Source organism: Phycodurus eques, chromosome 15 (genome assembly GCF_024500275.1).
Source record: "Phycodurus eques isolate BA_2022a chromosome 15, UOR_Pequ_1.1, whole genome shotgun sequence".
NCBI classification, from domain to species: domain Eukaryota; kingdom Metazoa; phylum Chordata; class Actinopteri; order Syngnathiformes; family Syngnathidae; genus Phycodurus; species Phycodurus eques.
This window is the reverse complement of record NC_084539.1, coordinates 15,269,808-15,284,517: the sequence shown is the minus strand read 5'-3', so window position 1 is coordinate 15,284,517 and position 14,710 is coordinate 15,269,808. Positions and strand designations below refer to the sequence as shown.

The following is a 14,710-nucleotide window of genomic DNA, read 5'->3' as shown; positions in this document are numbered from 1 at the left end:
TTGTACTGTCTCAGACTTCTCGTTAGTGAGGATGGGACCTAACAGCGTCAACATTTTAAGAACGATACAGCACTAGAGACTGAAATGTTGTGTTCACAAGTTTAATGTATCATATATTTTCCTTTTTTTGTAAAACTACAAGCAAACAAAATATATTTTTTTACAAATAGCTTCACTCTGAAGCTCAAACAGTAAATTTCAAGTTGTTCAAATAACAACCTATTTTTTCTGTTGTGGCAGCAATACGCTTCTGTACTTAACTTAAAATATATTCATAAAATACTAAAAATCAATGCCATGAAAAACGAGGACGGTTGCTGATCGAAATGACGAAGAAAAACAATCTCTGCAAGCAAACTGACTTCCTGGTTTGACTCCCGATTGCTTCCAAATTAACTGTAATTTACAAATACAGGTACTGTAAACCAAAGCCACCACTAGATGTCAGTACTTATATATATATATATATATAAGTATATATATATACTTATATATATATATATATATATAAGTACTGACACACACACACACATATATATATATATATATATATATATATATATATAATATAAAGTTAATGACAACACACCTGTAAATTGTAGTTTGTGTTTCATTTTCAGTGAACTCTGGTGAAGTTGATGCATCGGCCCTGTGGACAATGAAGACCATTGCAGTAAAATTACAAAAACAACAACAACTTGAATTTATACTTTAAAAAGTTGGCCATTTTCCTTTTATTTAAAAAAACAACAATGTATGGATCTTTTCAACAAAAAAAAGCTGAACAAAGGCAAAGAACATTCAAAACACATAATATACATCAAATATAAAAAAAAAAGGTGCATACACTTAATGTTAATTAATTAATGCAGCACAGTGGTGCATCTCAAGTTATTAATGTGGAGAAATTTAACTCATAATAAAAAGAATAAAAATAAATATGACTTATGTAACGCTTTTCAAGGCACACAAAGACACTTTACAATCACGTACATTATTCATTCACGCCACAGTCACACTCTCGTGGTGGTCAGCTACTAGTGTGGCTGCAATTCTCCGACCACAACCAAACATCCAACCATATTCATTTATAAGCAATGTGGGTTAAGTGTCTTGTCCAAAGACACAATGACGACATGCACTTGGGGAGGGGTACAAACCCGCGCCTCTCCGGTTGCAGGGCAAATATCGAAAAGATGTAGGAATTGTGTTGTTTTTAATGAATATCTATATATGAGTTTCACTTTTCAAATTGAACCACTAAAATGAATAAACCTTTCGACAATTTTCCAACGTATTAATTTAAAAACAACAACTGCACACAACTTGTAATCAAACTGCTAATGACAGTAGCCTATAGTTACAGATTTTTTAACATAAAATAAAATAAGGCTGCCCTTAATTTGCAAACAAATCAATGTAGTACAGTGATGTATAGAATGTTTTTTTTCTCAACTGATTGAAACATGCTGTCACTATGACTTAAACAGAGTAAATGTTTTACCTTGTCATGAGGTGATGGCCTCATGATTGCCACTCTGTCGTACTTCCTTCTCAACAATGCCAACAATGCTTCAAAAGGCCCCTGGAAGTCACATCAAAATCACAGACGTACGTTGCATGGGTGCTTATTTAATTGAAGGGTTACTATGCGAACTATGACAACGCTTCTCTCACCTTGATGGGAGTGTACCACTTGGGCTCCGGTACGGCGTTCCAACCAGGCGGAGGACTTGGCGGTGGTCGAGGCCCGATATCCTCCTCTACTTCATCTGGTATGGTGACCACCGCGTTCTTGGCTTTCTCCAGCTTTGAGCCTTCCTCAGTGGAGCCCTTCTGACCCCAGCGGACCTACAGTACATACACCCCTGTTCAAATGGCAGCTTTTTGTGATATAAAAAAATGATAACGACTCCCTGCAATGTTATTTGTTATTGGCATTACCAACACATTTTAAATCACCTCCATGCGTTTGATTCCACCAGGACCTCTCCCCCCATAGTATGACGCATCCACTGTGGGCCACTTGTGTTTGGGAGACAAGTCTTCCTCTTGCTCCTAAACAATAACAGTAATAAAAATGAGCTAAAAGAACAAAGAAGGAATGCTCACAACAGTTTTTTTTTCATCATCATTTTTTATCATGTGTACATATTACACACATTCTTTGAACATATGGGAAAATATTTTTCAGAAGTCAATTTTCAAGCTAATTTCTATCATGAAAATTATTTTGATAGTTTCTCACGTCATATTCCATGGTCTTTATCATGATCAAAATTGTAAGAAATAAAATCATGAAATAGTTCACTGTGTGTCCAGTGAATCTATATAATATTTCACTTGAATTGAACAACTTTTTAAGACATTTTCCACAATATTCCAAATTATTTCAATGCACCTGTATTTTATTATTATAAACTCCTCATACAGGTACTTATGTACAGTTATGGAAGAAATTATTAGGCCATTTTTGTTTCTTCAGTTTCTTGTTCATGTCCAAGGCCTGGTACAACAAAGGTTACATCTGTTTGAATAAACATTGATGAAAACAAAAATAGCTCATAAGAGTTTAAGAGCTGATATTTCGCCATTTTCCATGGTTTTCTTGATAATAACCAAAATCACTGGGAATACAATGAAGCTTACGCATGTCAAATAGGACAGAGTATTATGGAATCAGCTGCAGTTTTGTTGCATTCATTGTATCATTCAGGTTCTTTAGTTGTACCAGGCATTAAAATGAACAAGAAATTGAAGAAACAAGGGTGGTCTAATATTTTTTTCCATAACTGTACATAGCTAGTCAGTGCCGAGAGTAGGGTTCATGCCAATATCAATACTGTATATTGGATTGGATCACAAACGTATTTATTTCTGCATTTTCCCATTCTTCTTCCCATTCGATTTCTTTTAAGTCTCTTTAAAAACTAGTATTATGTAAATCACATTTAAATAAGAGAACTATACAAATGTGTCGGACACACAATAATACTGTTGTGCTAATGAGCAACTTGAAGTTAAAAGAAGAAAAAAAATACTACATTTGCAGTACCAATAATAGTCGGTAGATGTTGCTCTGTTTCGTAAAAAAAAAGCCTAATAATTGAGTAGTCACTAATAATCATTTACCACAATACATCTACTGATGTTTACTAATTATGTGGTTTATTATTCTTTTGTATTCGTTGGTCTACTCACAAGTATAGGAAGGGGAGGAGGAGGGCGAGAGGGTGGAGGGTCTCTGATCACCTGTAGTGAAGATAAGCAGTAGACACTTCCCATTGTGTTTTTTGAGTTTAAGGTTTGTGCTTCCAAACATGTGTGCACACTCACCACGGTGCAGCACAGAGGCCAGAACCACCAAAGCAGACCAAGAATCACCAACAGCAAAAGAGCCAACAGCAGCCACAACACCCAACTCCCATCTGACTGTGACATATACACAAAATGGAACAACTCAGATCTGGTTGAATTTGTTATTAATAGGACTTTGTTTACTCAACATGGGGGAAAACAGTGGCTACAGTGTAAATAAAAAGTCTACACACCCCTGTTCAAATGCCAGTTTTTTTTTGGTGATATATATAAATAAAAAAATGCAAACGCTTACTAGAACATACAGTATGACCTTTATTTGGGGTTAATCGGAGGCACTTTAAATTGTTTCGGGTGTGTGCTGACTCTCATTTAACATGAGTTTAAATGTGATTGGTTCATTCTGAAACAACCACATTTCCATGTATGGCAGGGTGTGTGCACTTGTGTAACCAACCACATGATCTCAGTTATTTATTTAGTTAGTTATATAGTCTTCTCTCTAAAATATATTTTTTTCCATTGCATTGTATGGGTTATAAACAGAGGTGGGTAGCAACGCGCTACATTTACTCCATTACATTTACTTAAGTAACACTTAAGTCAGAGTAGTTTTAATAAAGCATACTTTTTACTTTTACTCAAGTAAAAGCCACTCACTACTTTCATTTATCAATAATTGCGTGTGCGATACATCTTTAGACTTTCGTTTGCGACTTGCGCGTCGTGCGCCGTTGCTCCAATCCACCGTGATTGACACAGTGATGTTTGACACAAGAATGTCACACGGCCGCACACAAAGTCTTCTATTGGGCTTCGCGGGCCAATCAAAGTGAGTCGTAACAGCCGCGCGCAACTCGTGTTTACATTACAGACTATGAAAAACAACAGCTTTAACATGCAGCGTAGTTTTTGTCACTGCCCAAACTTGTGTATTTCCGCCCACTTCTAACTTGAGAAAACACCTTGCGTTAAGTTACAGATGTTTTTACTGTTGTTTTGGCTGTGCATATGGCAATATTAGCACTATTTTATGGTCACAAGTAACTCTTAATCATGCATCTTTTGGGGTAGGTTCTGTTGAAAACGATTTATCTTGACCAAAATTCTTTTACAACACAAAAACCTGACATTGAACAAGGGTGTGTATACTTTTTATATCCACTGCAGCCTTGTTCCTGTTTTTGTAATCTGCCTGGTGAGCCTACAGTATCGCGCGGTTTAACAAACAGAATAGTACAAGACCCTTTCTTGGAGCTGAATTTGCCTTAATTTGTTGTTTTACAAGCATTTCATTTTGCAAAATTGTATTTATTATTTTGAGTGCAAATGGTTGTTTGTTTCTATGTGCCCTGCGATTGGCTGGCAACCAGTTCAGGGTGTAACCCGCCTCCTGCCCGATGACAGCTGGGATAGGCACCAGCAACCCCGCGACCCTCGTGAGGAGAAGCGGCTCAGAAAATGGATGGATGGATGTTTAAGATTAAGTGATATTGTTCAGCAATCAGAAGTTATACACTAGTTACTCAGTACTTGAGTAGTTTTTTTTCCCACTGAGTACTTTCTTACTGTCAAGTAATTATTTGGAGGACTACTTTTTACTTTTACCTGAGTCATATTATTCAAAGGTAACAGTACTCTTACTTGAGTACAATATTTGGCTACTCTAACCACCTCTGGTTATAGGTCACATTAATGGTGGAAAACCTTTTTTGTGTTTTTTTTCCTGTAGTTCTGTAGTTTTATTCATGCTACATTTGTTTTCGAGAAAACAATAAATGGCAATAAACGATATAAAACAACTAAACAAAACACATCAGCTAGGATTATAGTCTGGAACATTGTCAAAAAGCCCATTTATTATCGGAGTTTAATTTAAAAAGTTAAGATTTATGTATTACAAAGATTCATTAAACACATCGCAAATAATTTTGAGAAGGCCAATTCAGACCTCGTTTGTGTATGAAAAATAATTTTGATAGTTTCTTACGTAATATTGTAATTCCTTGAGATGGTGAATTTGGGGTTTTTGTTAAGTGTAAACTGTCCATCCATCCAATGTCTGTACCACCTATCGTCACTAGGGTCGCGGACGTGCTGGAGCCAATGCCAGCTGACTGGGCAACATGCGGGGTTCACCCTCAACTGGTCACCCGCCAATCGCAGGGCACATATAAACAAACAACCATTCGCACTGACATTCACAACTATGGGCAATTTAGAGTCTCCAACATGTTTTTGGGATGTGGGAGGAAACCGGAGTAGCCAGAGAAACATGCAAACTCCACACAGGCAGGGCTGGTATTTGAAACCCAGTCCTCAGAACTGTGAGGCAGATGTGCTAACCAGTCGACCACCGTGCCGCTAGTGTAAACTGCAATCATCAGAATTATTAAAACGTGAAATATTTCACTCTGTGTGCAGTGGATCTAAATAATATGAGTTTCACTTTTTGAATTTAACTACTGAATTAAAGTAAGGTTGCCAAAATATTCAAATTTATTGAGATGCAGTAGACGGAGTATATTTGACTGTAGGTTAATTATAGTAGATTTCTTCACATACATGATGATTGACAGTACTAACTGTGTGTGTTTTTATTTATGTACTGTAAGACAGATACTCACACAGTTTGTGGCGTGGATGGTGATGGGAGCAGATATGTAAGACCATCCATTGTTTAAACTCACCAGCACCTCAACTGATCTGCAAAAAGGGAGGGGAAGGACACAAGTCACACATGCACAAGGAACACATGCACCATCCAGCAGTGTCTTAATTCTTGCTTGTTACACAATGAAAGACCTTATGAGGGTCAGGCATCTTGGTGACCTTGCCAGCTTCCTACACCATTAGTGCGAGGACCACTGACTCATTGGGAAAGGGAAGTCATTTCCATTGTTCATTTCTTATTATATTGGAAGCACATTTCCTTGGTTGGCGATAAAGTGGACACAATGTTGAGAAATTGTAGGCAAATGATCGGCAAGTTGTTGTAGCTTAAACACTGTAAAGGTTACTCACATGAATGCATATTTTTACCATATGGGTCTGAACTATGTCCGAAGCAAACGTGCGGTCCTAAATTCTGATGAGGTGATGTCATAAAAAGACTCACTCTCAATCAATCAACTATTCACTGATTTTCCCTATTCTCGGCATGGCTTGGTCCCCTGCACCGACTGCCGTTTTTGTTGTTGTTGTTATGTACTGTCTATACACTTCATCCACACCTACACACTTATTAATCAAATACCAAGTTCTCTTTTAAACATCAAAACAGTAAATATCACATTAGTGTGGCATACAAATCTGCTACACTGAAAATATTAAATACAACTATAATAAACTGCAGATACTGTAGTGTTCTATTTTGTATCCAGCATTACTGACATTAATGCTTCATTATTATTTTATTACACATAGTGTTGTTATTATTCTTTTTTTGATGTTTTTGCTTCTTTTTTTTTAATATTACTTTATAATTTAATAATAATTAATTGATATATCCCTTACATTTATGCCCAGACGTTCAGCGAATTCCTCGTTTAGTTTAAATAAGTACAATAGATTGATATGAGAACTTCACTCAAGTTGATGACCGTAACTAACACAATCACAGAGTTATCCATTTAACAATATGCTTATCATTATGGCTGTTGTATGTAGTGGCATTTGTGTGTGTGCGTGCATGCATGTACAGTACTTACTGTCCAGCCTCATGCAGCACAGGGGCAGGACAAAGCAGATGACCTTCTCTAACGAGTGTTGCCTTCTGTCCTGTGAAGAAACAACCGAGTAAATGTCCTTTTTCCCACTTTTGGATCGTCATATTATTGCCAGTCAAATCAGGTGACGATTTGACGAGCCATTGCAGTCTTATATCATTATTTTAAATTCTGTGAGGTGTTTAAAGTCTTTATTTTGTGTGGTTGTTGGGATAATAAAGTGAAATAAACAGAAAGAAATGAAGTATGATCTAATCATCTAGCGTCATGTCCTCTATTCATGTAATAATTCCACTATTCTCCATACATCTTATATTAGAGTCTCATCCTCCCCTCCTCCTTCCTTCCATCCTTCCAGTCTCATAATGCCTCCTCTGTTCTCTGGCTACAGTCGATAAAAAGCTGTTTGGTTCTCCTTCGCAGCACAGAGATCTGTACAGAGATCAGCACATAATATCGTTTTATAGATGCTGACAACGAGTAATTGTATTTCAAGAGACTGCTTGAGAACCTGGATCCTCAATAGTAAAAAGCAATGGTTGTAACAAACGGTACTTTACAGTACTTTACAGAGTGATTTCGCAAGAGTTGGTAACATGATCTGGCTTGCGTTTACATCTGTATTAGCGGGAGGAGGTGAGAGCAAGTTCATCTTTTTAAATAAAGTGACATCATGCCAACACGAAACAGTGGAACGACAAATACATTTGCTGAAGAACAGCAGTGCAGTGAGGCATTTTTTAATTTTTTATTTTTTTACCACGAAACAAGAAGCACAAATTGTTGTATTGCTTGGCCAAGGAGTGGCCTAAACGTGGTCTGGAATTAGTACTAGGAATGGGCATGATAATCAATTTGTTGATTATTAGATCATTATATCTGACGTTATTGAGTCAGATGGGTTGTCTATTGTTTGGAATCGATTTTTGATTACCGGTAATGGTGTCTCGAGGCAACTGAGGCAAAAAGGAGCTCACAACAGCACTTGGCTGTAAACAGCAGCACAATACGTCTATATTCCATATATTAACAAATTTATGTATATACAATTTTGAAAACTGCTGATTTAAAATGAAGTGAACGCTCGTTCCTAATTGATACGCCTACAAAGGATGTCAAAAAAGCGTACAGTTAATATGGTCCACTTCACAACTTCTGGATACCATACCAAACTAAACCAAAGTCTATATTTAGTTTCATGCAGATCACCTCTAAAGTTACGATGTAATGATAAAAGGGGAAACATAATGAAAGTCGTCTTTGTAATTGTTTGTGTTGCTCGTGTGAAAATGACTAATTCATGAATTAGCCAGTGGCGGTTTTGTGCGATGTGCCATTCATTTGAACATCTTCTCTGAAGGGACTCTCAGAGTCTCCAAAAGTCTCCAATAACACCACAAAAAGTTGCCATTTTTAGTGATAATCACTTTAACAAACAAACAGAAAAAGTCACGAGAGAGTTTGGAAAAGTCACCCAGCATAGCGACCAAAATCTATTATAGTGCTAAAGGACATTTCACACTGTACAAAGCAAAGCGCAGTGCATCGTCGCCAAAGCCGCAGCAGAGATGGTGGCAGAGTGATTTCAGATATTTTGGCAGTGTTGTAGGCTACAGTGAAAAAAACAAAAATCACGGAGAAACTTGAAGAAGCCTAGAGTACACCTCGAAGCGAACTCCAAATAGTAGAAGCTCACGGACGAGCCTGAACTCCCCAAGATCCTGCTGTGCCTTTATAATCGGATGAGTACGTCCCCTTTTCTACAGAAGCGTATTGCTGCCACACCAAAAAAAAAAAAAAAAAGTTCACTATCACGTTATAACGTGATATGTTTGACGTTATAATGTGATAAATTACACGTATATCACGTTATAACATGAAACGTATCATGGTATAACGTGATAGTGAACCTTTTTTTTTTTTTTTTGGTGTGGCAACAATACGCTTCCGTACTTTTCCTTGCTGCCGCTGGTCGTCGTCTTCTCCTCCTCAGTAAAAGTCGTTGAATCGGTGACAAATTTATTTTGCCGGGCTGCTGCCTACTTTATCCCCCTGTGTATTTTGCACAACTAACGTTATATCAAGACACCTAGGAACTGTTTAAAATCCATAATATGTCTCCTTTGATGGATTTTACTCACTGTACGTGTCTTGACCGACTGTGAGGAAGCAGAGAACGTCGTCTGTCCTCTTTGATCCGCTGTAGCCACTTCCTCGCAGCACCACATTGAAAGACTCTGCAGACAAACATGCATACTGTTGTAATGTGATGTTACAATACGGAATCATCACACATGTACTACTACATTTAAGCGACATACCATTTACGCAAACACTTGCCGGTTCTATCGTGAAGCCTTCCGAGCAGGACTCCTTTAGGATCTGAGTGGAGAAGAAGGTCAAGTCAAAAATGGATTTCGAGTTCCACGTGGCCTCGCTACACATGAATGATTTGCACGGTTTGTGATCAAATCTCACCGAGCCGACGACATCTTTGAGAGCATGAAAGCCCAACAACACGGGGAAGACTTGCGCCGCACTGTCAGCTATTTGAACAAGCTGCAGGACAAAGAAAAAAATTCCATAAAATACACAATCGACTACCTAAGACATAAGCTTGTTAACTCAGAATATTTGTATGTATGGTTGTTTACGTTTCAGCATTCATTCAGTCAGTGGCTTTTTTGTGTGTGTTATTGTTCTCTATAGCAGCATTGAAAGAAGAAAATGACAAGAACCTTTCATCTCCAGCTTGTCAGGAAGCATAACATAATGCTTCAATGCCCATTTACATTGTACTCCTTCTGGTGTGCATACCTCGGACACTACGGGGTAGTATAATACAGACGTCCATAATATACAAAGAAGTGTTTCACAGCTGAGTAACTCAGTAAGCTGCAATAATGTTTGTAGTTTTTTTTTTTTTCCCCAGAGAATATGAATAATGTATGACTGTGTGTATTGGTATATTTTCTGTCTAAATGTTTTAGTGTGTTGTTTGTGTTCAAATATCAGTTGCTCAAAGGGTTATGACCATATTGTTATTTTGAAAGTACAAGGATCGATGATACTTCTGTTAGTTTTACTGATTTCTGCCTCCTGGGCCTTCCGGCAAATCAGGGCGATTGTCATCTCTGGAAAAATAATATTTAAACGCATTAAGCTACAACATAATTCCAGCAGTTGTGTGTCCGACTTCAGCCCCTTTCAGTTTCATACTGTCTTTCCATAAAATTAGCACAGCAGATAACGAGCTCAGTTGACAATAGATGATGGCATCCACTTGCATGTTCCTTTCATACAGAACTCACCAAAGTGGGCCATTTTCTAGTCTGTGTGTGTGTTCAAACGCATCTGGCTACGTTCCGAACAGCGTCAATTGCTTTGAACACAATGGGGCAGGTGGTGGCAGTCTCGGGTATTAAACTTAACACTCTTAAAACAATCCTCCTCTGTTATGCCTTTGATACTTTGTCAGTTACAGTATCAGTATCTTTATGGGCTTTGTGAAAGTGGCTTCAGATTGAAAATCAATAGTATTTGCTTTGACATGTGAAGCGCTCAGTGGAACTTTATGACATAGCATTAAATTTGATCCTTTCTTCTATGTGGCCATTGGCACGCAAACAATCCGACAAATGCACACGGAGAAATCCAAGTATCTGAGTGAAAACATGTTGCCTAACAATGTTTTCACAAAAACCACAGTCAGGCTTGAGCTTAAAAGCCTTGTCCTCGGCTTTTTATTCATCTTTTAGTGGGACCTCAACTGACAACCCAAAAACACAAACACGCACACACACACACACACACCAAGAGACAAATAAACCGCTCAGTGTGACAGAGTGAAAACATCATAGAAGTACTACCTGCCTGTGGTCATAGCCCATGACCCCGACACAGTATACTCGGGCTCCAAAGGTTCTGGCTTTGTTAGCCTGCAGGCGACACAAACAGCAAGTTAGATCAAGTGGAGAAGGAAATGGGGACAACAAAGAAACTATCACAAAATAATACTAATGAATAATTAAAATAAATCCTTAATTGTTCAATTATCATCCATAGTGCAGTCTGCTAGACTTCAACATGTGTACATACGCGAAACCACATAAGAACAGCTGGTAGCGAAGGCCTTGTTTTTCAAAATGGGGAGTGAGTTTGACGGGAAATGTATAGAAATAAATAAAAATAGTGGCACTTTTCTGCCATTACTCGATTGAATTTATGGAAAGAGTAATCAAATTGAATGGTTTGTTGCATCGCATGCTTAACATGTCATTTACTGTGTCCTATATCATGAAAGATGTATTGTTTAAACAGGTAAAAACATAATGTGGCTATTTATAGACTGGTTAAAGCAAAAACAAAGCTGCAGAGGAGGATTCGCTTAGTGCACTAGCATAATTTACGAAGGAAATGAAGAAACATACACAATACTGTTGTTTGTTATGGTTAGTTTAAGTCAAGAATGAATAAATATAATGACTTCACTTGTGTTGTTACAGGTCGGCTGCTTACACAGTGAGACACTTGTTAGGTATACTTGCCTTCACAACAATAATATGATATATATAATAATACTGTCAGAAAGGGATTCATTTAACAAATATTTATTATGTGGTTGTAGTGTGGAGTGGTCTTTAAAAGCACCGTATCATACTGGGAGATGGTGTTAATAATAATACTAACAATACATGTATATGGATAAAATACCAGTGATGTAAGAAAAGTATAAAACAAGGTAAAAACACCATTTGAAAAAATAGTAGAAATCAATATACAGTAACAATAAAACTACTTAAAAAAATACACTTACACAAAATATTACTGTTCATTATGATGCAGTGCACTGCTGCAAACTACAACTATGTGTGTGCGTGCGTGTGCATGCGTGCATGTCACCTCCTCCACACTCAGCTGGAAGGGGTACACCTCCAGCTCGCCGTCAGTCAGAACGATGATGATGCTGCGAGACGGCGTCGTTTGTGTCATCATCTGTTCCAACACCTTACGAGTAAAAGCCAACCAAACGTGGCTACATTTAGCGTCTACATTGCATAACGACATTTAATCATTTATTTGTTCTCTTTTGATGGATGATAAACTATTCATCTCATGAGAGGATTGTACCTACTGTGTGCATTGCATACACAAGCCAATAGTCAATGAATACACATGTGCAATGTGAGTTTATGGAAGGGGAAATGTCATAGTAAGGGAGCGGCACGAAAAATGAAACATAAACCCATTACATTTTAGTGAGGAGCTGGATAAAGCCGTATGAAAATGTATTTTCCACTTTTCGCTGTCCAAGTCCACTTGCATTGGGATCAAGTAATGCAGATGAACGGCCTTTTTTAAATAAGTCAAACAGACATTGATGGATAGCCAATTTTTAAATCAGAAGTGAAGGATATTTGGTTGTTCAGTAACTGTGAAAAAAGGGGATTGGTAACAAAAAAATGCTTGCAGTATTTTAACATTATTTCTTACAAATGACAATTTGAAATTTTGGTACAGATTTTAGGAAGAATCATGGGAGTTGATGCACACGATTAGCTTTTCGGGCGCGACATAAAATGTGGCGGACCGGATCTGGCCTCCGGGCCTTGAGTTTGTCACCTGTGCTCGACTGAGGACTCCAGTACTTTAGTTTTAGCTATGATTAGAACCCATTCAACATGGTATATTCTCAAAGGGCTGCTTCCTTGCTAATATGAATAATAATAAGAAGCCAATAATAAGAATGCAAAATAAGGAATAAGAATAACAAATACGTACTGCTTTCAAGCCTTCATGCATAAATGTTAAACCAGTGGGTTTGGTTTGGCTCAGTTTAGTCAAACCCTCATCTATCTCGGACCTGTAAAGCCAGAAACCACATTGTGGACAGTACAGGTTCAAATGTACACAACACTGATAAGAGAGAAGTTTCTGTGTAATCTGCTTATCTGTGGTTTTCCATTTTGGAAGAGAGGAGGAGGAAGTACCTGTCTTCAGTTAATGGCAGGATTACAACCGCTCGGGTTGAAAATACAATATAGGACACCCTCATCGTGGGACTGAAACACACACACACACACACACACACACACACGAATGTCATTTCAAAAACTGAAAATTGTATTTTGTATAGCAACAATTCACAACAGAAGTTATCTCATTTATCAAGCATCCTTACCAGTCCCGTTGAAAGGCGCTCCAGTTATTAGTACCTGTAGCAGTATTATTATTACTTTGAGACATATCCCTCTAGTTATAGTCAGCACACGAGCAGAAGCATTATGAATGTGTATTTGGAGACTTTGTGAAGCAGACAGGTGGTAGATTTTTACCGCTATTACGCTATACTAGTACGTAACATCGTCCACCACAACCTTAATTAAGCAACACGCACAACCCAATAAGATCCATTACAAGAGCGGCATAAAAGAAATTATGCCTTTAAAAAGATAATAAGGCTCAGTTTGGAATGATGCTGACATTTAACAATATGTTCACATTTAGAAAGCCTTCTAATTCACCCAGTTTCTCCTAGTTTTAGTCAACCCTCGAGCACCATTTTGAACCGGCTGGAGAGTGTTGAGAGACTTTGTGAAAAAGAAGCCTGACAATAGAGAGTTACAATAACTTAATACATTCTAAGCTTCTGACTGTGTGGAAACAGTTTGAGGAGGGAACTTTTCTGTTCCAGTGTGACTGCCCCAGTGTGCAAATGAGGGTCCAAGAAGGCTTGCTGAGATGAGTTTGGTGTGGGGAAACCTAATTGCTCCATCACCTCAAGCACATCAACAACACCTACATGAGAAATTGCGAGCCCTCTCCCAGCTCCATAAATGCTCTTCTGGATGAATGGACAAAAATTCCCACAGACACAACATTTCTTCTCACGGAAGCTGTTGTAACCAAACCCATATTGTCCTCCATGTTTCTTCCTGTAGGTGTATCAAATCCTTTTAGAACCATGAATTTAAACTCACAATAGTACTTTAAAGCCCTATAAACATCACCTCTGGCTTTGTTTTGAAAATGCTTCTCAGAGGATGTACAGTACTGTATGTGGAAGAGGACTTTGAAGTAACAAGAAAGGTGATAAAAGGTCCCCTCACCCACCTGACAAACTTATTGGTGAGCTGCTCCACAAATCTATAGATCTCATGCCAGTGTCCCGACACACTTTGTGACCTGCAAACAAAGTAAAGAGGGAGCAATAGTTGTCTTTCCTGCAAGAGTGTGGGTTTTCATCTGATGTCGTTATATCTCACCGATCGCAACATTTGCTACACGGCCACAACCTAGTAAGATCCAATACACGAGGGGCATGCAATTCTGCCTTCAGTTTTGAATTACTCTGACATTTAATCCCATGTTTATTGTCTTGTTTGTAATGACAAACCTTTTATGTTACTATATCAAACATAAAGGATTGTTCGAGTCACTTTTCCCAAAATTCAAGTTCAAGTTAAGGTTTAAGGGTATAAGAATAAATTTGCAGTGGAGCAGTGGGAACATGCAAACTAAACAAAACCATACAAGGACAACGAGCATCCAGTGCTGCACATTGAAACGAATGCCCACTCTGCTGACTATGCATGCTCATATGTCTCACCTGTCCAAAACAAAATAAACATCGAATGCAGCATTGCAGGACTCTTCGTCGCCAT

The 14,710-nt window shown here is 38.0% G+C and overlaps 1 protein-coding gene across 7 annotated transcripts in view; it reads right to left on the bottom strand.

The window, feature by feature from the left end:
• Positions 1–31: 31 nt before the first annotated feature.
• Positions 32–14,710, bottom strand: part of LOC133413778 (anthrax toxin receptor 2-like) — a 17,738-nt gene continuing 3,059 nt past the window's right edge. For 5 of the 7 annotated variants that reach the window (XM_061698558.1, XM_061698559.1, XM_061698561.1 and 2 more), the window contains 17 exons: positions 14,656–14,710; positions 14,160–14,231; positions 13,037–13,108; positions 12,828–12,909; positions 11,949–12,053; positions 10,916–10,984; positions 9,525–9,605; positions 9,368–9,428; positions 9,188–9,283; positions 7,029–7,098; positions 5,946–6,024; positions 3,337–3,432; positions 3,202–3,252; positions 1,963–2,058; positions 1,678–1,851; positions 1,505–1,585; positions 32–649 (listed from right to left, as the gene is read on the bottom strand). The exon at positions 14,656–14,710 is cut by the window's right edge. In XM_061698558.1, the coding sequence (XP_061554542.1) occupies positions 617–649; positions 1,505–1,585; positions 1,678–1,851; positions 1,963–2,058; positions 3,202–3,252; positions 3,337–3,432; positions 5,946–6,024; positions 7,029–7,098; positions 9,188–9,283; positions 9,368–9,428; positions 9,525–9,605; positions 10,916–10,984; positions 11,949–12,053; positions 12,828–12,909; positions 13,037–13,108; positions 14,160–14,231; positions 14,656–14,710 (1,373 nt within the window). In that variant the 3' untranslated portion in view covers positions 32–616. Of the gene's footprint in view, positions 650–1,504; positions 1,586–1,677; positions 1,869–1,962; positions 2,059–3,201; positions 3,253–3,336; positions 3,433–5,945; positions 6,025–7,028; positions 7,099–9,187; positions 9,284–9,367; positions 9,429–9,524; positions 9,606–10,915; positions 10,985–11,948; positions 12,054–12,827; positions 12,910–13,036; positions 13,109–14,159; positions 14,232–14,655 lie in introns of those variants that run through there. The other 2 variants (XM_061698562.1, XM_061698564.1) reach the window with 2 other exon arrangements.